The sequence below is a fragment of the Cucurbita maxima genome, unplaced genomic scaffold (assembly GCF_002738345.1).
Source record: "Cucurbita maxima cultivar Rimu unplaced genomic scaffold, Cmax_1.0 Cma_Scf00009, whole genome shotgun sequence".
NCBI classification, from domain to species: Eukaryota; Viridiplantae; Streptophyta; class Magnoliopsida; order Cucurbitales; family Cucurbitaceae; genus Cucurbita; species Cucurbita maxima.
Genome location: NW_019272025.1, coordinates 2,269,334 through 2,290,147, shown reverse-complemented (window position 1 = coordinate 2,290,147; position 20,814 = coordinate 2,269,334). Strand labels below are relative to the sequence as shown.

At 34.6% G+C, this 20,814-nt stretch overlaps 6 protein-coding genes and 1 long non-coding RNA gene across 9 annotated transcripts in view; 3 read left to right on the top strand and 4 right to left on the bottom strand.

Annotated features, from left to right (window-relative positions):
- Positions 1-358: 358 nt before the first annotated feature.
- LOC111484275 (probable pinoresinol-lariciresinol reductase 3) lies at positions 359-3,324 on the bottom strand. Its single transcript, XM_023130805.1, has 5 exons — positions 2,990-3,324; positions 2,754-2,888; positions 2,239-2,476; positions 1,922-2,125; positions 359-736 (listed from the first exon to the last, which is right to left on the bottom strand). The coding sequence occupies exons 1-5, from the start codon at positions 3,170-3,172 to the stop codon at positions 564-566; spliced, it is 933 nt and encodes a 310-aa protein (XP_022986573.1). The 5' UTR covers positions 3,173-3,324; the 3' UTR covers positions 359-563.
- Positions 3,325-6,100: 2,776 nt separating this feature from the next.
- On the top strand, positions 6,101-8,587 carry LOC111484307. Its single transcript, XM_023130851.1, has 5 exons — positions 6,101-6,594; positions 6,691-6,770; positions 6,849-6,967; positions 8,120-8,196; positions 8,314-8,587. Exons 1-5 carry the CDS (start codon positions 6,363-6,365, stop codon positions 8,337-8,339), a joined length of 534 nt encoding a protein of 177 aa, XP_022986619.1. The 5' UTR covers positions 6,101-6,362; the 3' UTR covers positions 8,340-8,587.
- A 336-nt stretch (positions 8,588-8,923) lies between these two features.
- On the bottom strand, positions 8,924-9,287 carry LOC111484342. Its single transcript, XR_002718486.1, has 2 exons — positions 9,251-9,287; positions 8,924-9,029 (listed from the first exon to the last, which is right to left on the bottom strand). It is a non-coding gene; the product is annotated as an uncharacterized LOC111484342 (long non-coding RNA).
- Positions 9,288-9,489: 202 nt separating this feature from the next.
- LOC111484284 (transcription factor HBI1-like) lies at positions 9,490-12,075 on the bottom strand. 2 transcript variants are annotated; one of them, XM_023130816.1, is made up of 5 exons: positions 11,557-12,075; positions 10,713-10,847; positions 10,541-10,615; positions 9,842-9,973; positions 9,490-9,754 (listed from the first exon to the last, which is right to left on the bottom strand). In XM_023130816.1, exons 1-5 carry the CDS (start codon positions 11,866-11,868, stop codon positions 9,584-9,586), a joined length of 825 nt encoding a protein of 274 aa, XP_022986584.1. In that variant the 5' UTR covers positions 11,869-12,075; the 3' UTR covers positions 9,490-9,583. The 2 variants fall into 2 exon arrangements, with proteins under 2 accessions (XP_022986584.1, XP_022986585.1); XM_023130817.1 differs by lacking the exon at positions 9,842-9,973.
- LOC111484317 overlaps positions 9,921-20,814 on the top strand; it is a 17,727-nt gene continuing 6,833 nt past the window's right edge. Inside the window, exon 1 of the transcript XR_002718476.1 lies at positions 9,921-9,931. The gene's annotated coding sequence lies outside the window, so the exon portion shown is untranslated. The remainder of the gene's footprint in view (positions 9,932-20,814) is intronic.
- On the top strand, positions 15,928-20,189 carry LOC111484328. Of its 2 annotated transcripts, none has more exons than XM_023130884.1 (3): positions 15,928-15,952; positions 19,535-19,736; positions 19,846-20,189. In XM_023130884.1, exons 2-3 carry the CDS (start codon positions 19,563-19,565, stop codon positions 19,936-19,938), a joined length of 267 nt encoding a protein of 88 aa, XP_022986652.1. In that variant the 5' UTR covers positions 15,928-15,952; positions 19,535-19,562; the 3' UTR covers positions 19,939-20,189. The 2 variants fall into 2 exon arrangements, with proteins under 2 accessions (XP_022986652.1, XP_022986651.1); XM_023130883.1 differs by having other exon boundaries at positions 15,929-15,952; positions 19,553-19,736.
- LOC111484324 (protein RADIALIS-like 2) overlaps positions 20,469-20,814 on the bottom strand; it is a 1,828-nt gene continuing 1,482 nt past the window's right edge. Inside the window, exon 2 of the mRNA XM_023130878.1 lies at positions 20,469-20,703. Coding sequence (XP_022986646.1) covers positions 20,679-20,703 — 25 coding nt within the window. The 3' untranslated portion in view covers positions 20,469-20,678. The remainder of the gene's footprint in view (positions 20,704-20,814) is intronic.

The window sequence follows — 20,814 nt, the reverse complement described above, 5'->3', positions numbered from 1 at the left end:
AATATATATATATATATATATATATATATATATATATATATATATATTAGGATATTATTGAAACTTTTGAAATTTTAGGTATATTTTGTATATTTTTTAATTCTAGTTTTTGTTCGATCCAAGAATTAACAAAGTATGTTAGCATTCTTAGTTTCCATTAAATGACTTAAAAAAGATAATATGAAGGAAGATAAAAATATTTTTTAAGTTGAGATCCAACTTTTTTTTTATTATTATTATTTTAGAAATTGAACCTACGAATTCACTAAACTAGGCTCGGATTCACAAATTGAGATGAACTTGATGCGATATAATCATAAAACTATTAGACAAATTAAATGAACACGTCACGTCAATATTTTCGTGATGATGTTAATAGATAGTAACAATAACGTGAATTATAATAGTCCTAAAATCAAATATCTCTTATATTATTTCATTATTATTTTTCTTTTCATGAAAGTTCATTAAAAAGGAAATAAGAGTATTATAGTTTATAGATACAAGTTCCAACTATGAATGATTCACATAATAAGAACAAAAAGGAATAAGAATTTGGAAAATCATTCCAATAGGGTGTCCAGAAACTCACTAATCGTAGTGTGCTTGAGTTGTGGATATAATTTTGAACCATCAACACCATTTGATGATGCCTCAATATCAAAGTACGTCTGATCTCCCTTTATAAATGCAGAATATATGAAAATGAGCTGCATGTTGTCAGGGTAAGGAGTCTCTGCAATCACAGTAAAGAATCAGAACAACAATTAGTGGAACATCATCATGCAGCTATATGTTTGAATATCCAAATGATTGACCATTCAATTCTACCATCTCTCGTCGATGGGAGAGAATGAAGCATCCTTTATACGGGTTTGGAAACCTCTTACTAGCAAACATGTTTTAAAAATCTTGGAGGGAATCCCGAATGAGAAAATCCAAAAGAGACAATATCGGCTAGCGATGGGCTTGGGCCGTTACACAAATAGTTCCAGGGTGCTAAAAGAGCAAATATCAGGATTATCTATCAGCCTCTAAAGCTTTTAACTCGCCTTGAAGAATTTGTAAGCGATACTTGGCCCATCCAATTGGTCTATATAGCCTAGAGTTAAATGGTTGAGCAAGATTTCACTGAGATAAAATGAAAGAAAACACAGGGAATACAAAAAAAAAAAAAAAACGAAGGTTGAAATTTTAGCATTTCACACCTACTAGCTGTGAGATCCCACATCGGTTGGAGAGAGGAACAAGTGCCAACGAGGACGCTGGATCCCGAAGGTAGGTGGATTGTGAGATCCCACATCAATTGGAGAGGGAAACAAGTACCAGCGACGGTAGGGGTGGATTGGGGGCCCCACATCGATTGAAGAAGGGAATGAGTACCAGCGAGGATGTTGGGCACCGAAGGGGGTGGATTGTGAGATTCCATATCGGTTGGAAAGGAGTACGAAACATTCTTTATAAGGGTGTGGAAACCTCTCCTAGTAGATGTGTTTTAAAAACCTTGAGGGAGAGCTCAAAGAGGACAATATCTCCTAGCGGTGAGCTTGAGCTGTTACAAGCAAGGAAGTTGGGCCCTGAAGGGGGTGGATTGTGAGATCCCACATTGGTTGAGAAGGAGAACAAAACATTTTTTACAAGGGTATAGAAACTTCTCCTTAGCAGACACGTTTTAAAACCTTGAGGGAAAGCCTAAAAATGACAATATCTGCTAGCGGTGGACTTGGGTCGTTACATAATCCTTCAGCTGCAAATTGGGTCATGAGTAACGAATCACTGCATTTAAGAAACTTATATTTATTCCAAGTCATCGTTACATTCAGTTTACATACATCATTCATGAGTATAGCCAAGAACAGAAGTTTATGGTCGTAAACAAAATTTCACAATTCAAGGTTCATTTGAAATGAAATTTCAGTACCTTCAATTTTCTTCAGCAGCTCCTCTTCTGATACATAATTCTTCTCAAGCTTCTTCCCAATTTTACACTCCCAAATCTCAACCAGTTCATTCAAGGAATAAACATTCCCTTCGGGCCTTAGATAAACTACCTTGTTCAATGTGCGTGGATCATCCAACGAACTGATTGTGAAGTCAGCAACATCACTGACCTTCACAAATACACCTGCAGTATGATCATAAATCATCAATTAATTGTTATTTTCTCGACATCAAGGATTAAATTTATTAACATCCAAAAGAAATCAATGTGTAATCTTCAGTTTTTTGTAGACAAACCTTTGGTATTGCCATCACCAAATATTGTCACCTTATCCCTTGGAGGAATTTTCATGCCTGGTTGAACAAGGGAAGGAAGTAAATAACTCATGAAAAAATTGCAAGAAATTATGGTATACGGAATGCCTTCAGCTTCTACCAGCCGACGAATTTCAGCTTTGCGGGCATAGAAGTCATAGTCCATGTTTGATATTTGAACCTTATCAGGATCAAGTCCAAATTCTGATGGAATAAACCTCTGCAGCGTAAACAAACAAACAACCATAAATTGAAGATCATATTCATGGAATATGATTTTACTAGAAGCACATAAAATCCATTACATTGATCTACAACCTCAACAAACAGATTGACACAATTTTTTTCCTAGAGTACGAGGTTCAATGCCGTGAGCCAGATGAGATTTCAGTTTCCTTTCCGATTTTGTTTATTTGGCGGAGCAACTCTGAAATAGTATCTAGCAGAAATGTGCCGGAATTACATGGACCAAATCAAATCAATCAATACTTACTTACCTTAATGGATCCATTTTGTTTGATGATTTGAATCAGAAGTTTCTGGTCCAACGCCTGTTTAGACGAAACAGCACAAATGACCACATCGACTTGATTAACAGCTTCCATTAGGCTAGCTTCGTCATCCAGAGAACCCTAACATTTAAAAACACTCAAAATCAGTGTCGTCTCCAGCAAGAAAAAACTGCAGAACAATAACTATATACATAGTTCAAGAATGAGAGGAAGAGAGAAACCTTGAGGAATTGAACTCCGGCATCGGAGAGAGCTCGGAGCTTGTCTAGTTTAGTAGATGAAGAGGAGGTAGAATCTCTTATTAGAGCAAACGTAGGGTGAGAAAAATTGCAGCTGGCTTGAGCCAAATGGAACCCTAGGAAACCTGTTGCTCCTATGATCAGAACCTTGCTCTTCTCCTCCATTTTCGAGTTGAATCGGAGAAATATGGAAACCTCCACCGCCGACGAAAAGCAAATTCACAGAGAATTTGGCATTGATGCTTAAATTTCTCCTCGCCGGCAAGAGGTTTTTTTGACCGAATATTGTAAAAGTAAATGAGAAAGGCGCCCAAAAATCGGATAAGCTGAAATACGAACCATTTGAATTTATTATTATTATTATTTTTAATTAAGATACACTTACATAGTTTTATTTAATTAAGCAATGTTTTTTTAATTATTTATTCTTTATATCTTTCAAATAAATTACTCCAATAAAAAAATTTGAGGTTGCTCTAAAACTTTATGTCACGCACACCCCTTCATAAAAGTTACTGATATGAACCAAGAGACATCAATCATACAATATACTTCAATGAAGATGTGAAGAAAATATTGTTGAAATTATCAAAAGATATTTCAATTCACGCCACATTGAATAAAAATGAAGTTTCATGTTATAAATTTTGGGTGGATTACAATTTAGAGTTATTGTATTTCATTAATGTATTTTAAGACTTTTTATTTACGTTATAATTACATATAGTAAATGCATTTAATAGTTTTATTTTGAGGCTATATAAAACCATGTATGTTGTATTTGTAGGCCGACTTGGAAAATGTAGTAGAAGAAACATTTGTGTTTTTATTTAGTCAATACCTAAGTTTCTTTGCAATTTTATGTATTTTAGGTTGCATGTAGAATCATTCAAGCTCGACATGATCAATCTTGCTTGTGGAGTGATTCGAATCTCAAACAATGTTCTTGCCTTGAGATATTCGATCAATAAGGTAATCCGAATCTTACTCCCCTTGCAGTGATTTCCACATATCAGTTACAAAAATTTAATCTGCAATTTTTACATTTATATTTATACCGTCTTTAAACTCTAAAAATATGTTTAATAAGTATTTCAATTTTCAATTTTTAATCTAATAAATTCATAAATTTTAATTTTATATGGTCTCTTACCCATTAAAAATTGTAAAAATGTTATATTGGACAATATATATAATTTTGAGTTTCATTTAGAAAAAAATTAAGGTAAATAATTTTATATATAATAAAATGATTAATTTTTAAATTTACATGTCTCAAATTAAAAGAATTAAAATTAAAATTAAAATGAAAACACAAAATTATTAAAAAAAATAGAATTAAGTTATTTTTAAATTGCACTAATATATAATATTCAAATTAGTAACATTAGTTCCAAAATTATAATAGCTCATTATAGAATTATCCAGCAATTTTTTTTAAATAGAATTAAATTATTTTTGTGCATTAAATTAAAAATATTTGTAAAGATGTAAGAAAAAATAAAAAATAATAAAATTAATTAATTATGTAGGTTAATTAATGAATAATTTTAGTATGTAATCAATTTCATTCCTAAATAACATTAATTTGAAATAAATATTAAATACATACTTAAATAAAAAATTATTAATTTATTTTAATTATATTAATTTTGGTAAATAAAGATGGATTAATTAATTAAATAAATAAATAATATAAATTTATAAATAAAGATGAAAAATAAATTAAGGGTATCGAATACTCGTGTCTACGAGTGTAATTGTTGCTTAGGAATACCTCGTTTAAATCGCCACTCGTGGCCCATGCTTATCTGAAAAAACTATTGTATATTTGGATTGACGTTTTTTTTTCCTTAAAAGCATTTTCCGTCTCTTAGAACATAATTTTAAATAAGTTTGTAATTGACAAATGATGAATTTTTTATTTCAATAAAAATAAAGAGAAAATACAATTTGACATATTAACATGTTCTATAAGTTCAACGCTTGTCTTGACTTTAAAATAATTGATGACAGTTACTATACTTGAGAAGCCGTGAATCTCATTAAACCCTAAACTCTAAAATAAAAGCTCGTCTGGAACGACTCACTTACTTTATTTTGTCACCTCTTTTTACAATTACAAAGCGAGAAGAAAAATAAGGATGAGAAAGAGGTGTCTCAGTCCCACGTTGGCTAATTAAATTGACAACATCATACCATTATGGAGATTAGTGGTTCTTAACCGTGATTATGGCAGCCACAGGAGGTGTCCACATGAGAAAGGCTAGAGAAGAAGATGAGGTGGGGAAAGAGAGATCTCCCATTACGACCTCTAATCTCTCGAGAGATCAGAAGTTCAAATTGCTATAAATTTTACTGTCAAAACTAGGTATACGAGAGAAAGATATGCCATTAATAGACACTCGACCCCATTTAACTGTTAGTATCGATCCTACTTAGGGGGTGAAAAATAGGATTTTAAATTTGAATAATTTACTTGGTAACGGGTTGATTTATAATTATTCGCATACAATAACATGTACTTGCGTGATGTCGAACTCAGGCATGAGTATCCTGGCCTTAGTACCACTCTAGCAAACTCATTAATACAAAAAGATTCTTAATATATGTTATGTATTTGGCTCGGGTTAACTCGAAGGTTTTGTTCACGAACTCAAAATCAAACCGATTCAATTCGGGTTCAGAAAAATGAACTCAACCCTGTCCGAAATGCTAATCCAACCCAACCCTTTGGGTTGGTCCGGGTTGTTGGGTTGAATGTACACCCCTATCGGCAATGGTGGTTATGAAATTGAATACCTGCCCGACCAAAATCTCCACGTCATCCCAGCTTAATACTATGGTGCCACGTGTCATTCATTTTTCTTTTTTTTAGAAAAAAATAACATTTTATATATCTATATTCCAAAATAACATTTTTTAATTTTTTTTAAAAATGTATTTTTAATATTTTTATTTTATATTCTCAACTTAATTAGTTGAAAATAAATAATATTATATAGGCGACAAAACAAATAATTTTTATAAAATAAGTATTAATAAAATTAAGCATTTTAATGAACAACGGACAAAAATTCAATAAGACAACTCGATTTTGCTCGTGTTCTTAATAATTATTGGACATAAATTTGTAATTTCATCCAAGAATTTCTTAGAAATGGGTGGCCTTCTAGAAGCGATCAAAGTCGAAATTTCTTCGGATTAGGCGGCTGCAAAAAGCAATTCAATCCAAAAGATCCATTTCGCCACCAACTTTTCTGATTCCGGCCACCATTTTAAATCCCCACCCACCACCGATTTCCCATCTCTCCGATTCGATTTTCAAGTTTTTGATCGTCTTGTTTTCTCTCCGATGGATACATTAGAGGAGGAAGAAGAATACAACTGGAGAGAAGTCCGGCTTCCGTCGCTGATCCCGGTAGTGCCGGAGCCAGAGCTAGAGAGAGAGACGGCGGTGAGACGTCGTGGCCGAGACATTCTCGTTGCCGTCGATCATGGTCCGAACAGCAAACACGCTTTCGATTGGGCTATAATCCATTTCTGCCGCCTTGCCGACACCATCCATCTCGTCCACGCCGTTTCCAGTAACAAATCCTTCAAATCAAATACAAAAAGAAAAAAAAAAAAAACCCTAATCCAGAAATCCCCATTTCACTGATTCCATTGTTTTGTTTAATTAGATGTGAAGAATGAATTGGTTTATGAGTATAGTCAGGGGCTGATGGAGAAGCTTGCGGTGGAGGCCTTTGAGGTTTCCATGGTGAGTACTCATTGAGTGCTGCTCTGCTGATTTTGGCTGCCATTGAGTACTCATTGGGTGTGTTCTTTTGTTTCTCAGGTGAGGACTGTGGCAAGGATTGTGCAGGGAGATGCTGGGAGGATTATTTGCAAGGAAGCAGAGAAGTTGAAGCCTGCTGCTGTTGTTATGGGCACTAGAGGAAGAAGCTTGATTCAAAGGTATAATAGATGAACATTGCTGATTCCTTGGGAGATTTTTTTGTTTTCAATCCTTTAGCTTACTTGATGATTCATGTGTTTTGGTTATAGCATTTAATGTTTTGGATGAATACACTGCAAAAAGATAAAGATCTTGACCAACTTTTGAACCAATTTGAATTAGAGACTAGGGTATTTTACTTTGTGATTAAGAAGTCGAGTCTAGATTCAATATGCGGTTTTGTTTATCACTAGCTATGTAAATTTGGATTCATGAAACCCCGGAATGTATTGAGGTGTAGTAATGGACTTGATATTTGGGGCCAAGTTGTAGTAGTTCAAGCCCACCGCGGGTAAATATTGTCCTCTTTGAGCTTTCCCTTTTGGACTTTCTCTCTGCTAGGGAAAGGTTTCCACACTCTTATAAAGAATGTTTTGCTCCCCTCTCCATCTGATGTGGGTTCTCACATTCCCCTTTTGTAACCGCCCAAACTCATTGCTAGCCGATATCGTCTTCTTTGGGCTTTCCCTTTTGGACTTCTTCTCAAGGTTTTAAAACGCGTCTATTAGGGAAAGGTTTCCATACTCTTATAAAGAATGTTTCGTTCCCCTATCCAACCAACATGGGATCTCACAATCCACTCCCTTCAGGGTTCAGCATCTTCTCTGGTACTCGTTCCCTTTTGTAATAACACAAGCCCACCGTTAACCGATATTGTCCTCTTTGGACTTTCTCTTAAGGTTTTAAAATGCGTTTGTTAGGAAAAGGTTCCTACACTCTTATAAAAAAATGCTTTGTTCCCCTCTCCAACCGGTGTGGCGTCTCACACAAGTTGTTTCGGCGTTCGCTTAGAACGATATTGAGACAAACTTTGAGTTTCAAATTAACACATATCAAGGTCGAGTAATGAGATGTTGGAGATAAGCTTCATCATCTAGAGAGAAACAGCCTCATTACAATCGAAAGTTGGTTGCTACATTCAAGAAAGACGATGAGAATCGCTTCTATATAACATACACAAATCCATGCTTTTATAATCATACACAGTTCATATAGAACTTCAAGGTTGACATCTAGGAGTCAAAAAAACAGTTCCTATAGAGATATTAAGACAATGTAGATCTGTTTTCTAATGGTGGGAATTGGCTTTGTTCGTTCCTTTTCATTTCCAGTGTTCTGCAGGGAAGTGTGAGTGAGCATGTCTTCCACAACTGCAAATCAGCACCTGTTATTATAGTTCCTGGAAAAGGTAACCATAAAGGGGAATTTTGAATCCTTTTGCTTACAGATTAAAGCCTCAAACATCATTTCATTCTGTTTTTGATTCTGTTTTTGAGTTCGGAATTCTGTTTTTGATTTGTGACAGAAGCTGGAGAAGCATCTGTGATTTGAATGCCAACTTCATCATTTCATTCTAAATCTCTGTGTTCTTTTTTGGTTTTAGTATTAAAGTTTTAGGGTTGTAAGAACGTGATTAATGTGTGATTAATGTATCTGTCTATCGTGTTCTTGTTCTTGTTCTTCCAACTTTTGAAAAATGTAAAATTTTATGTTTTTTTTTAGTGTTTTTAGTCAGACTTTGAATGAATCTTAAAATATAGTATATTGATCGGGACTAGGAGGGCTCGTTTGTGGCTTCATCTTTGTTTGTTTGACATGTCATGTTAGGAAGATCAACCTTTCAAGTTTTTGAATCCAAAGTGCCTTGTTGAGTGAATGTGATTGTGTTGAGAGATAGGTTGTCTCTTTGGGACTGGGAGGGATCGTTCGTGCCTTCATCTTTGTTTGTTTGACATGTCATGTTAAGAAGATCAACGTTTCAAGTTTTTGACTCAAAGGTACCTCGATGAGTGAATGTGGTTGTGTCGAGAGATAGGTTTGTCTCTTTGAGACGGGGAGGGATCATTCGTGGCTTCATGTTTGTTTGTTTGACATGTCATGTTAGGAAGATCAACATTTCAAGTTTTTTGATCAAAGATTCCATCGATGAGTGAATGTGGTTGTGTCGAGAGATATTGTAACATCCTAAGTCTACTGCTAACAGATATTGTCCGCTTTGGCCCGTGATGTATCGCCGTTAGCCTCACAATTTAATGCTTCTATTGGAGAGATGTTTTTACACCCTTGTGAAGAATAATTTGTTCTTCTCTCCCGTCAACGTGGGATCTCACAATCCACCTCCCTTGAGGCCAGCGTTTTCGCTGGCACATTGCTCAATGTCTAGTTCTGATACCATTTGTAATCACCAAAGCCCACCGTAAACAAATATTGTCCGTTTTGGCCCGTTACATATTGCCGTCAACCTCACGGTTTTAAAACGCGTATACTAAGGAGAGATTTTCACACTTTTATAAAGTTTGAGTCTACGAGTTGGTTAATTTTTTTTTAATTTATTCTCTTTTGTTTCTAAATTTGATTAAAGTTTTTAATCACCGACCTTCCTACCCAATATATAATTTTAAATCATTGTTTTTTTTCTCGATTTAAGCCTAACTTAAATAGCTAGAGATCGTTAATTCCTCGAAAACCAAAACCCGATAATAATTTTTTATTAATATAAATAAAACATATGACACTAAATTAGCATTTAAACAATATTTCTACCATAACTCAGACACTGAAACACTAATTTAATGTTAAAATGGAACATGTTTTTGGTCTAGAAATGTTTCATTTTCATCTTCAATGGATGAACATTGCTGCATTAAAAAGCTTGAAGACGACAACAATGGCGGTCCTTCTTCTTCAAAGCTCATACCATGAAGACTCTGTAATTCGCCTCCCCAAGTTGATGAGTGTTCAAAATGCTATAGAAAAGAAGAAAAAAACCATTAAAGTAAAAATAAATAAATAAATAAATAAATAAAAACCACCAAATTGAGAAAGGAAATTACAGTAATAGAAGATGAGTTGAAAAATGAAGTTTCTGGGATTGTTAAAGAGCTCGAGCTCGAGCCAATTTCGAGTTCATTAAAGTTGGACGAGTAATTAGCCGTTTCAGGTGAAATTTCTATCGTCGGAAACACCTGTAAATTTTAACGGAAAATTTGTTAGAACGTTGTTTAGATTTTTAGAGAAAATTACATTTCTAGTCTCTAAATTTGAATGTCTCTAAGTTTTAAAATCAAATATTCTCTGAGGTCAGAAAATCATCTAGTTTGGTCTCTAGACGTGACGTTTTTTTTATAATAAAAAGTGGCGATGTGTGCAACTAGAGAGGGGAACGAAATATTCTTTATAATGGTATGAAAACTTCTCTTTCGTGGATACGTTTTAGAACATTAAGAACAATATCTACTAACAGTGGGTTTGGGCTGACTCTCATCTCCTCGTATCGTTCCTTTCAAACTTCAAAGGTCAAAACTGTAATTTACCCTAAATTTTATTAATTACGTCACAAAATAGTATATATATATTACCACAATGGAATAGACATCAACCTAAGATTAGGATAAATTAATAAAAATACACTTTCAATTTCTAAAAAAATTCAAAATTACCCTTATCCTTTAAACTCAAAGAGCCGTAAATATAAGAGCATGAATGAAACTTTTGAAAATTCAAAGAGTATTTTTGAAACGAACAATCTTCACCTGCTCGATGAAGAGGTCATGGACATTGACGAGATCCGATTCGTGATTGAAAGCAGCCAAGTTCATGGATAAGAACTGCTCAAAAAAAAAAAAAAAATGAAAATCAAAACTTTTAGTGAAAAAAAAAATTAAAAAAACTTGTTGATTTATTTATTTGGATGAATTTTATGACCTCCACTTGTTGCTGTAGAGATCGAACGTAGTTTATAATTTCATCGAGCATTCCAGCTTTTCCAGTGATTTTGTTGCACCCAGGGACTAAATTCTGCAAATACTTCATTCTCACACTTATCTTCTCTCTCCTTGCCTGCAGTCATTTCAAATACTTTGCTTCAAAAATACCTTTAAATATTTTTTAAATTTTCAAAAATATTTTTATCGTTCATACAAAATTTAAAATATTTTTATCGTTCATACAAAATTATTAGTATCACGTCTTAAAAATATTCATTCAATTAAAAAAAAAAAAATTCTTAAACTTTCACAAAATTTTAAAATTTTGAACTAAGAACATTAATTAATTAATATATATATATATATATATATTTATTTATTTATTTATTTTATACTAGTATTACAACTTTTAAAATTATTTCGAATTTTTAAAAATTTTTATTAATAAAAAATACATTAATATCACATTTCAAAAAATACTCAATAATATTAAAAAAATACTTTTTGAAAACAATTCTGATTTAAAAAATACCCTTAAACTTTCAATAATAACTTTAAATTAAAAAATATATATATATATATATACACGTGGAATGAAACCGTCAAAACGACATTTCAAAAAAATTTATAAATTTTAAAAAACAACGTTAAAATTCTTAAAAAAAATTTAAAAAAATTGTAAATTTTTTTATGAGCGAGCATATATTATAATTTTAGTAAATATGGTATTACAATAATAATATTTTTGAATTTCATTTTTAAGAATATTATTAAAATTTTAAATAATTAATTATTTTTTTTTTATAGAAAAAATATATTTAAAAACACGACCGGATTCTTACTCTTTCGGCAAGACTATGGCTGTCGGTGGCTTGGCCTCGACGTGCTCTGACATGAACATAATCCAATTTTTGAACTTCTTTACAATCTTTTGAACTCTGTTTCGATGTCTCTGTTTTCCTCTTCTGGTTTCTCGATCCACTCCGATTGCTTCGCAGCTCCGGCCAACCTCCAGCTGCCATCAGATCCTCAAAATGCTCGACCCGGCTCGCCGGAGTCGAGACAGAGCACAAGCTCCTGCAATCGCCGTCGGTTCGCCGCCATTTTACTCGACCCGTCTGTGTTTCCGACACTGTCGTCTCCGCCGCGAACATGTCTCCGGTCGGCGACGCAAAAGAGTTAATGGGTTTTGTTGTTGAAGAAAGTGAGTGGAAGAGATGCGATTTATAAATATGTGCGTCACCGAATTCTGACAGCAACGGCGGACGTTATGACGGAGAAAGACAGAGCCGACGCCATGGGCGGTGGGGCCGGTGACGTGACGGCCACGTGGTTATTTTAGTAAATTGCTTTATTAGCGACCGGGGGGAATTCCGTCAGAGATTCAGAGGAGTCGTTTGTGAATAGAATGGGTCAAGTCTGATATGAATTTACTTTTGTTTTTCTATTATTATTTCTTTCATTAAAATATGTAAATAAACAATTGTAAAAATTATTTAAATTAATATTCACGTCAAATAGATATATCAGCTAACGGTGGACTTGGGTAGTTACAAATGGTATCAGAACTCGACACTGGACGGTGTGGGCTCTCAAGGAGGTGGATTGTAAGATTCTTTAAAACCGTGAGATTGACAGCGATACGTAACGGGTCAAAACAGACAATATCTGCTAATGATGTACAGATATATTGACACATTGATGAATAAATTAGCGTAATGAATACTTATTATTGTTCATGTGTTACTTTTTCGAATGAATGTACTTTTTAACTCAAATTACATTCTACACTGGTTAAATTATAAATTTAACGTAGCGGGGAATATAACCTTTATCCTCGACCCTATTTAGCCAACAGGGAGAAATCTCTATCCGCTCCTTCCTTCCTTCCTTCCCTGTTTGGGATAGGTTCTCGTAAGGTCCCAACTCGTTAAATGCACATTTTTATTATTATACATGATCTTACACGTGTTATAATCTTGACTATTGAAATCTTTACATACGAGTCATAATTTTTCGACTAAAAAACATGAGCGTTAAAGAAACCATCGAGTAATAAACCCTAGTTGAAATGAAATTACTTGGGGTAAAAAAAAAAAACCAATGGAAAAGGACCCATGGAGTGAGGTAACATGTTGTGTTGGCAAAAGCTTTAAATGGTTTGATAACTACTCATGCAAGGACTACAAAAAGAATTTATATATATATATATATATATATATATATATTCCCTTCTTTTTGTTTAGATTATTAGAAAAAAAGAAAAAAAAAAACCGACTTTATTGGAGATTATTCGAACATCTGACCACTTAATATCTGGTACACATATGTCTTGATAAGTTGAATTATTGCAACAACCCAAGCCCACTACTCGTAGATATTGTTCGTTTTAGCTCGTTATATATCATCATCAGTCTCACAGTTTTAAAATGCGTTCGTTACGGAAAGGTTTCCACACTCTTATAAGAAATGTTTCGTTTCACTCTCTAACTGATTTAAAATCTCATAATTATGCTCTCGAGTTAGTTAGTTAAATTAAATACCAGCGATTACATAAACGTTTTATCTTTTAGTCAACAATTGTCGAAATCGAAGATCGAGGATTCAACATTTGGAATGATAATTACTATTATCATGTTCATTGAGCTATGTTCAAATTGGTTTCAACCACGTAAGTTTAGACCGAAAAAAGAGACCAATTATTGTTGTTGTTGATGTCCATAAATTCCCAACCATGTGTAAATTTCAGGTAAAGTTTGCACCTTTATATGAAAGATATTTATAATTTATAAGAAAAAAAAAAAGGTGTTTCATTGCTATGTGTCACAATCAACCTGTATTTCAAGAGTGTATTATTGAATTTTAACATGTTTTTATTGCCTTATTTAGTTATTTCTACTCTTTTACACTGTTTTTTTACCATGTTCTTGTCTCTATGCTCTTCAAAATCATGTTTTAATCATTGACACTGAATATAATAAATATTATAAATTATAATTGTACGTTCCACTCATTGGAGTGAGTGGGCAACATTACTGGGTGAAGCACGAGGTTATGGTCGCCTCCCATGTTAGGGGTGTATATGAGTTGGGTTCGAGAAATCTTTTTAGACTGGCTCAAAATGTTGATTAGGTCATAATAGTTAAGAGTTTTTATAGGTATTTAGTTAAGAGTTTCTTCACTTCAAACTTCAATCTAACATTTGGTATCAGAGCATCAATTTTTGAGTGATCAAATAGAGAGAGTATGAGTGAAGACAAAACTTTAACGAAGATCCCTCGCTTCGATGGTCACTATGATCATTGGAGTGAGCTGATGGAAAATTTGATCAGAGCAAAGAGTGTATGGAGTGTGGTGGAAATTGGTTTCTCAGAACTAGAAGAAGAAACAATGACGCACAAAAGGGCCACCTTGATCACTCACTTCGACGGTCACTATGATAATTGGAGTGAGCTGATGGAAAATTTGCTCAGAGCAAAGAGTCTATGTAGTGTGACCATAATAGATACTGTGAGAATGATCATTGCTTTTGCCGCCCAAAAAGATTGGAAACCCTATCAGTTAGATGTTAAATCAGCTTTTATATATGGAGAGTTAAAAGAAGATACTTTTGTTGAACGACCAAAAGGCTACGAGAAAAAGGGAAGTGAGGAGACGGTGTACAAACTCCAAAAGACTCTCTACAGATTAAAACAAGCACCTAGAACCTGGTTTAGTCGAATACAATCCTACTTCATCAAGGAAGGGTTCAAAAGCAGTTCCAGCGAGCAGACAATGCTTACAATTCGAATGGTATTTTTATACGTCAAAGAAAGTATGTTGCTGAAGTTTTAATTCGATTTAGCATGTTTGTAATCCCATTGTTCCAGGATAGAAAATTGGCAAACATGAAAATGGGGCAAAAGTAGATGTAACGTTGTATAAACAAATAGTGGGAAGTCTGATATATCTCACAACTACTCGTCCTGATCTCATGTTTGTTGTAAGTTTGATTAGTCGTTTTATGACATGTCAAACACAGCAACATTTTGCAGTAGCTAAAAGGGTTTTAAGGTACTTGAACGGTACGATAGATTATGATATATTTTATAGAAAGAGAGAAGTTAGTGATTTAATTGGATTTACTGATCGTGACTATGTTGGAGACATGGAAGATAGAAGAGTACTTCAGGCTATGTGTTTATGATAAGTAGAAGAGTAGTAGCTTGGTTTTCTCATAAGCAACCTGTAGGCACCTTATCAACCACAGAAGCTGAGTTCGTTGCTACTAGCGCCTGTGCGTGTCATGTTGTTTGAACAAAGAGGATACTCAAAGAGATTGGTCACTCTCAAATATAGGTACCCGATCTTTATGACATATCTACCATATATATTTCTACCCGATTTTTACTAAATATCTATATATATATATCTCCATCTTTACAAACAACAAACCCAACCCAACACGAGTTGTTTTATTTTTTAATTATTTAAGAAACGTCTATTTATTCACATTACATATTACATTAATAACTAAAATATGATTAAGTATAAATATCAAACATTTATAACTTGCAACGCATCACTAATATCGATAATAAATGTCAATAGTCTTCATAATAATCTTAAAAGTATGGTTGGGTTGGATTATAATTCTATTTTCGAGTTCGTTAAGTTATCCGATCATATAAACGCTCTTATCCAACCTAAAGTTAAGAGACTGGTATGGTGATTGCTCTCGGTGGCTTTCGATGAATACAAACGCCATTGGAGGAACTTGTTAGTATAAGTAGGGCGAGGCATGCTCGTGTAAGGTTTAGAAGTTTAGACACGCTCGTGATTTTGTGTTAAGTTTAAATTTTGCATTCGATATCATTTTTAAAAAAATAAGAAAATAAATATTATATTACAAATTTCAATTAATCACAAAATTAATTTTTGCTTAATAAAATATTTAATTTATTTAGGGACATGTTAATCATAATTTAAAATATTGTATTTTATGATAATTATAATATAACAATTATTATCTCTGCCATTTTCGCGGCCAGACAGAGCCACGACCAGACAGAGCCACGACCAGGTCTCCCTTTTCGTTCCCTAAACCCAGTTTTTGTTCTTAAACCCTATCGTCTTCGTTGCTGCAATCGCCCTCCGGCACCCTCTCTCGGTCACAGCAGCTCGGAATTCTTCTGCAACTGCTCGTTGCTGAGATCCACATTCAATCTCTCTTGTGGTCGCCAAACACACACATCGACGGTGAGTTTGATTGCTCGATTTTAGTTTCCCTGGTATCGGGAGTTTGATTTGGTTTTGATTTCTCTGCTGATTGAGTTTTTTATTTTTATTTTGGCTTCTTCACTCGATTTTGATTGTCTTGGCTTTCAAGGAGCCATAGATTTTGTTTGCGTGTTCTGCCCCCCACCGGCACTTGCTTCCCCTTTCTACTTCTCCACAAATTTTGCGTAATTTAATTTCCCCTTTCTCTTGTCTTCTCTGTTTTGGTTCTTCGGATGGGTTAGTTTGGCAGTGTGCTCGTTCAGATGCTCTCAGCTCCACTTTTCTTTGATGATTTTCTTCTCTGATCGTGTTTTTCTCCAATTTCTTTGATTATGTATTTTCCTCGAACAGTTGGGTTCATAATGAGCTACAATTTGATTGGTGGACACTTTCAATAATAGAGAGATTAGAATCTACTGATAGGTGTGTAGAAAGGAACTAATTGAAGATGTGTTACTGAGAGAAGACTATGTACAGATAGAGATTATGAGGGAAATGTTTGTGATTAGATATCAGCCCAGAGAAGGCGTTCAAATGGTGAGAGAGGTAACTGAAAATGTGCATACGCATACGAAATAGTGAGAGAGAGTGGGTAGCCAGTAGCGATAGGTAAGGAAACTTGAGTAAGGATCTTATGTTAAGAGGATGAAATTGAAAAATCAGCCAAAGATATCTCATCTTTTGATAGAAATGTTATGCTATTCAATAAAAGAAAAAAAAAAAAAATAGGAGGAATTGATTGGTGGGATCATTATATCTGTGATGTCCCTCATTGGTTGGGGAGGAGAACAAAACACCATTTGTAAGGGTGTGGAAACCTTACCCTAGCAAATGCGTTTTAAAGCCTAAAGAGGACAATATCTGCTAGCGGAGGATCTGGATCGTTACAATATCCACACTTAATTTAGTCAGGGGATTATTTTCGTGTTGCACTGTATTATTTTGCTTCATATTTATGATGTAGATGGAACAACCCACGATCAATATGGAATGAATGCATATTTTATTTGGTGAGAATAAACAAATTGGAGCCTTTCTTCTGTTTTTTACTCATCGATGGCCTGGAGTTTGAACCCTATCTGCATGTCTTCCTCATAAGCAGAAAGAAAAAAGGACAAATGAAGGAATCCCAGCCAAAAAAGTAATAATTTGAATGTCTCTTAGATCATACTATAGATTGACTTCACTATTTCCCCAGGTGCTTGCCCAGTGCTAAATCCATCATAATTGTTATAAATCATCATATAATCACTAAGATAGCAAAATCACGCATCTGTTTCCCTCATCTTCACCAAACAAAGAGGGGGAAAAACCACCACGAACCTATACAATTGCAACTCCTAACAAAAAAAGAAAAAAAACACCATGTTTTGGCGACCCAAATGATAAAACCTCAAAAATTGCTACCATGTTTCAGAAAACGAATAGTACCCCCTCAAAGAACAACTTTATCCCAAGAACTAAACTGCACTGGAAACCAAAATCACACTGAAAACAGTACCTCAATGGCACAAGAAGGGTTAGTAGCTTCAACAACAGAGCTTCCCATCTCTGCCACTACTGGCGGATTACACTCCTCTGCTCGCCCCACTAGCTCTTCCTTTCTAGCCATTGCGTCGAAAGAAACCCAAAACCAAGAAGACTAGAAGAAAAAATTATGATATGGTGAGAAGATGATTTTGTCACGGACATTCAGAACAGTTAGAAGCAACAGAGAGGAGTGAAGAAGACGGTGAGACAGCTCAAGTTTCGCACTGTAATGGAGATTTGAAAATGGAAAAATGGGATAAAATTTTGAAGTGAAAGAAAGATTCTAAGAATAGGCGACTAAGCTCCCATAGAAGAACTTCATCCTGCCAAATCACCGAATAAAGGCCAATACCCAGAATCATTTGTATTCCTCATTATAACTGATGATAAATGGTTGGAGAGACTCATTAAGATTTCTCTAGAAGTCTCAAATTCCAAGCATGTTGAGAAGAATTCTCGACCTAGTTGAGAATTGATACAAAGGAGGGAAGGCAGTTGAAAGAACTTCCCCATTAAGCCAAGTGTCAAAAGATCGTATGAAGGTCTTGACCTATTCGATATTGGATATGATCATGAATAAGAGAGATGGTCAAACTAATGAAACACGAAGGGAACTTGAAAGAACCCATGACAATAGGAGTAAGCCAAAAACAATCTGCATCCAAAGGGGAATACTAGCCACTATAAGTTGGCCCCACACGAAGTTCATTTAGCAACACCAAATTCATTTAGCAAGGAGAGCCTCATTCCGTTTAAGATTACCAATACCAAGTCCACCCAAAAGTTGAAGGAGCTGAGTTTTTAACCAATTAACGTCATGCATCCACCTTCCTTGCGTACCTTCCCAAAACAATATCCAAGAAGTTTGTCCATCATGTTAGCAACCTTTTACGGGAGATGAAACATGGAAAGGTAATAGATAGGCATATTAGAAAGAGTGGCTTGTATAAAAGTATGCCGTCCACCTTTGGAAACAGAAAAGTGACAAGGGAACCAAAACCTTTATTCTTGAGAATAGCATCAAGAAAACTCCAATCTACCTTATCAAATGCCTTCTCCAAATCAAGCTTAATAACCTCTTCTGTCCATAGCCAACACGTCCGCAATCTTTTCAGAGTTGATACCAAGTAGTTCGTTGTTCTATGGATAAAGAACCACCCTCCAACCTATCCATCCCTTTTAGCTGAGCGACAAAGGAAGGAAGCTGCTCCATCTCAACCTTATCATGAAACCTTGCCCTGGCCAAACACTTTTTTAGCAGTTTGATACTTCCTAATTCGTTGGTGTAAATGTAAACACTCTTTTACCAACCTTCTTTAATTTCCAAATCAAGAACTTTCTTGTAATACACTTTTTGGTTGTTGGAATCTATTGACACACTTTATTTCATTCATCAATGAAATTTGATTCTCTTCTTACAAAAAAAACATACTTCCTAACTGAAAACCCTTTTCCATCTGAGTTTAGAAGCTTACATGAGTTTGGCTTGGAAAGAAGCTTACATGAGTTTAGCCTATTTTCTTTTGTATAGTAAGTAGCTTGCCAGGATAAATTGGAGCCTCAAGAACTTAAGGGTATTCTAAGTTCTGAGTTTGAAATGGAAGGCTTGGAGAAAGCTAAAATAATCATTTTAGGGGCATGAAAATCTCAAGAAATAGACAATAGGGTGAATTTTCTTAATCAACCTACAAGCATCTTTTACCTTGAAAAAATTCAACGTGGACTCTGCCGTGCAAAAGCAGTGAAAGTTCCCTTGTGACACCCCCTCAACGGATGAAATTAGCTGAATTTGCTATTACGTGTTAGGAATCACGAACCTCCACAATGGTACGATATTGTCCACTTTGAGCATAAACTCTCCTGGCTTTACTTTGGGCTTCCCCAAAATGCCTCGTACCAATGGAGATGTATTCCTTACTTATAAGCCCATGATCATTCCCTAAATTAGCCAACGTGGAACTGAAACCACTTCCATTTTAGCTTTACTATTTTTCTCTCTCCAGCTAATTATATACCCATTTTCCCTCACAGCAACAACTTTGGTGCCAGGTTAATACCAATGGAAAAACAGAAAGATAAACCATCAGCTGCAGCAAACCCACCCATTCCTTCCTGTAGAAAGAAGAAAAATGAAGACGGTACATTCTTGGAGGATTTGAAGGATCACATCGACGAGTTCATTCATGCATCGATGGACGAACACAAATCGTGCTTCAAGAAAACTATCAACAAGGTTAATCTCATTTTCTTCTCTGCGCATCTAAAAGAGAAATAATCATGTTTCTGAGATATGTGGTGGATATGTTTCGTTACAAACTCAAAAATCTTTTGATTCGTTACAGATGTTCCGTATGTCAAAAGTTGTGGCAGATAGGAATTCAGAGACAAGTGGAGTTGAAAGTTCTCTGCCTCTTCGAACAACAGTATCAGAGTAAATTCTCTTTCTTCCTTTCTTCAAGGATACTTTGTCTGCATCTTCAACCAACTCCATGAAATCTTGGATTCCTGTTTATAGTTTATTTTACATGATTCCATATGAAACGTTACCGTTTTGTCTCCCTTGATGAGCTATTAATTGGTGTTATATTTTGAGCCACCAACCTATACTGTTCTTGGAATGTTTCTTGCTTGTTTGGTTACCTGTTGATGCTTAGAGTTTGTCTAAAAGGACTTGATTTCTGTTTCCAGATTTTGAACTAGTCCTAATATCCAGTTATTTAGGTCACTATTCAATTAGTTTAAATCAAACCGTTAACTTTTTAGATGATAACATGTAACAACCCAAGCCCATCGCTAACAAATATTGTCATCTTTGGACTTTCTCTTTCGGGCTTCTCCTCAAAGTTATTAAAATGCATCTGCTAAGGAGAGATTTCCACACCCTTATAAAGGTTGCTTAGTTGACGTGGATCTCACATACCAGGTATCCTATCTATTAAACCATGTTTTCGACACGACCTTGTTAGCTTGAAAAGAACGTAAAGTAAACTCATTCTCCTACATTGATTAGCATTTTTGGTTGGAAAAATACACTAAAAAAAACATAGAATTGCAGGTTTACACTGATGGATTCCTGCAATTTGATAGATTAGTCATCTTAGGGGCAAAAACAGCAACCACCATCCACCTTTATTCTTCCTCTCATCCCTCCCAGTTGCTTGCATTTTCAGCCTATTTATTGAAGCTTCAGGTTTCTCATCCTGCAATTACTAAATAAGTTAACCCCTTTATTGCAATTTCCAAAAACATAATTTAAATTTCATAGTGATTTTTGAAAAACTTTAGATTTTTTTTTTTTTTTTTTTTTTTTT

What these genes read in the sequence shown, in the direction of transcription:
- LOC111484328 (XM_023130884.1), top strand. Translation starts at nt 19,563, where the DNA reads ATGGAAAAACAGAAAGATAAACCATCAGCTGCAGCAAACCCACCCATT. An exon ending in TCAAGAAAACTATCAACAAG is followed by an intron (nt 19,737 to 19,845) that starts GTTAATCTCATT and finishes GATTCGTTACAG; the next exon opens with ATGTTCCGTATGTCAAAAGT.
- LOC111484275 (XM_023130805.1), bottom strand. Translation starts at nt 3,172, where the DNA reads ATGGAGGAGAAGAGCAAGGTTCTGATCATAGGAGCAACAGGTTTCCTA. An exon ending in TGGTGATGGCAATACCAAAG is followed by an intron (nt 2,126 to 2,238) that starts GTTTGTCTACAA and finishes ATCATACTGCAG; the next exon opens with GTGTATTTGTGAAGGTCAGT. An exon ending in GCTGCTGAAGAAAATTGAAG is followed by an intron (nt 737 to 1,921) that starts GTACTGAAATTT and finishes CTGTGATTGCAG; the next exon opens with AGACTCCTTACCCTGACAAC.
- LOC111484307 (XM_023130851.1), top strand. Translation starts at nt 6,363, where the DNA reads ATGGATACATTAGAGGAGGAAGAAGAATACAACTGGAGAGAAGTCCGG. An exon ending in TCTCGTCCACGCCGTTTCCA is followed by an intron (nt 6,595 to 6,690) that starts GTAACAAATCCT and finishes TTGTTTAATTAG; the next exon opens with ATGTGAAGAATGAATTGGTT. An exon ending in AGGCCTTTGAGGTTTCCATG is followed by an intron (nt 6,771 to 6,848) that starts GTGAGTACTCAT and finishes TTTGTTTCTCAG; the next exon opens with GTGAGGACTGTGGCAAGGAT.
- LOC111484284 (XM_023130816.1), bottom strand. Translation starts at nt 11,868, where the DNA reads ATGTTCGCGGCGGAGACGACAGTGTCGGAAACACAGACGGGTCGAGTA. An exon ending in GCCATAGTCTTGCCGAAAGA is followed by an intron (nt 10,848 to 11,556) that starts GTAAGAATCCGG and finishes AAATGACTGCAG; the next exon opens with GCAAGGAGAGAGAAGATAAG. An exon ending in ATGACCTCTTCATCGAGCAG is followed by an intron (nt 9,974 to 10,540) that starts GTGAAGATTGTT and finishes TAAAATTTACAG; the next exon opens with GTGTTTCCGACGATAGAAAT.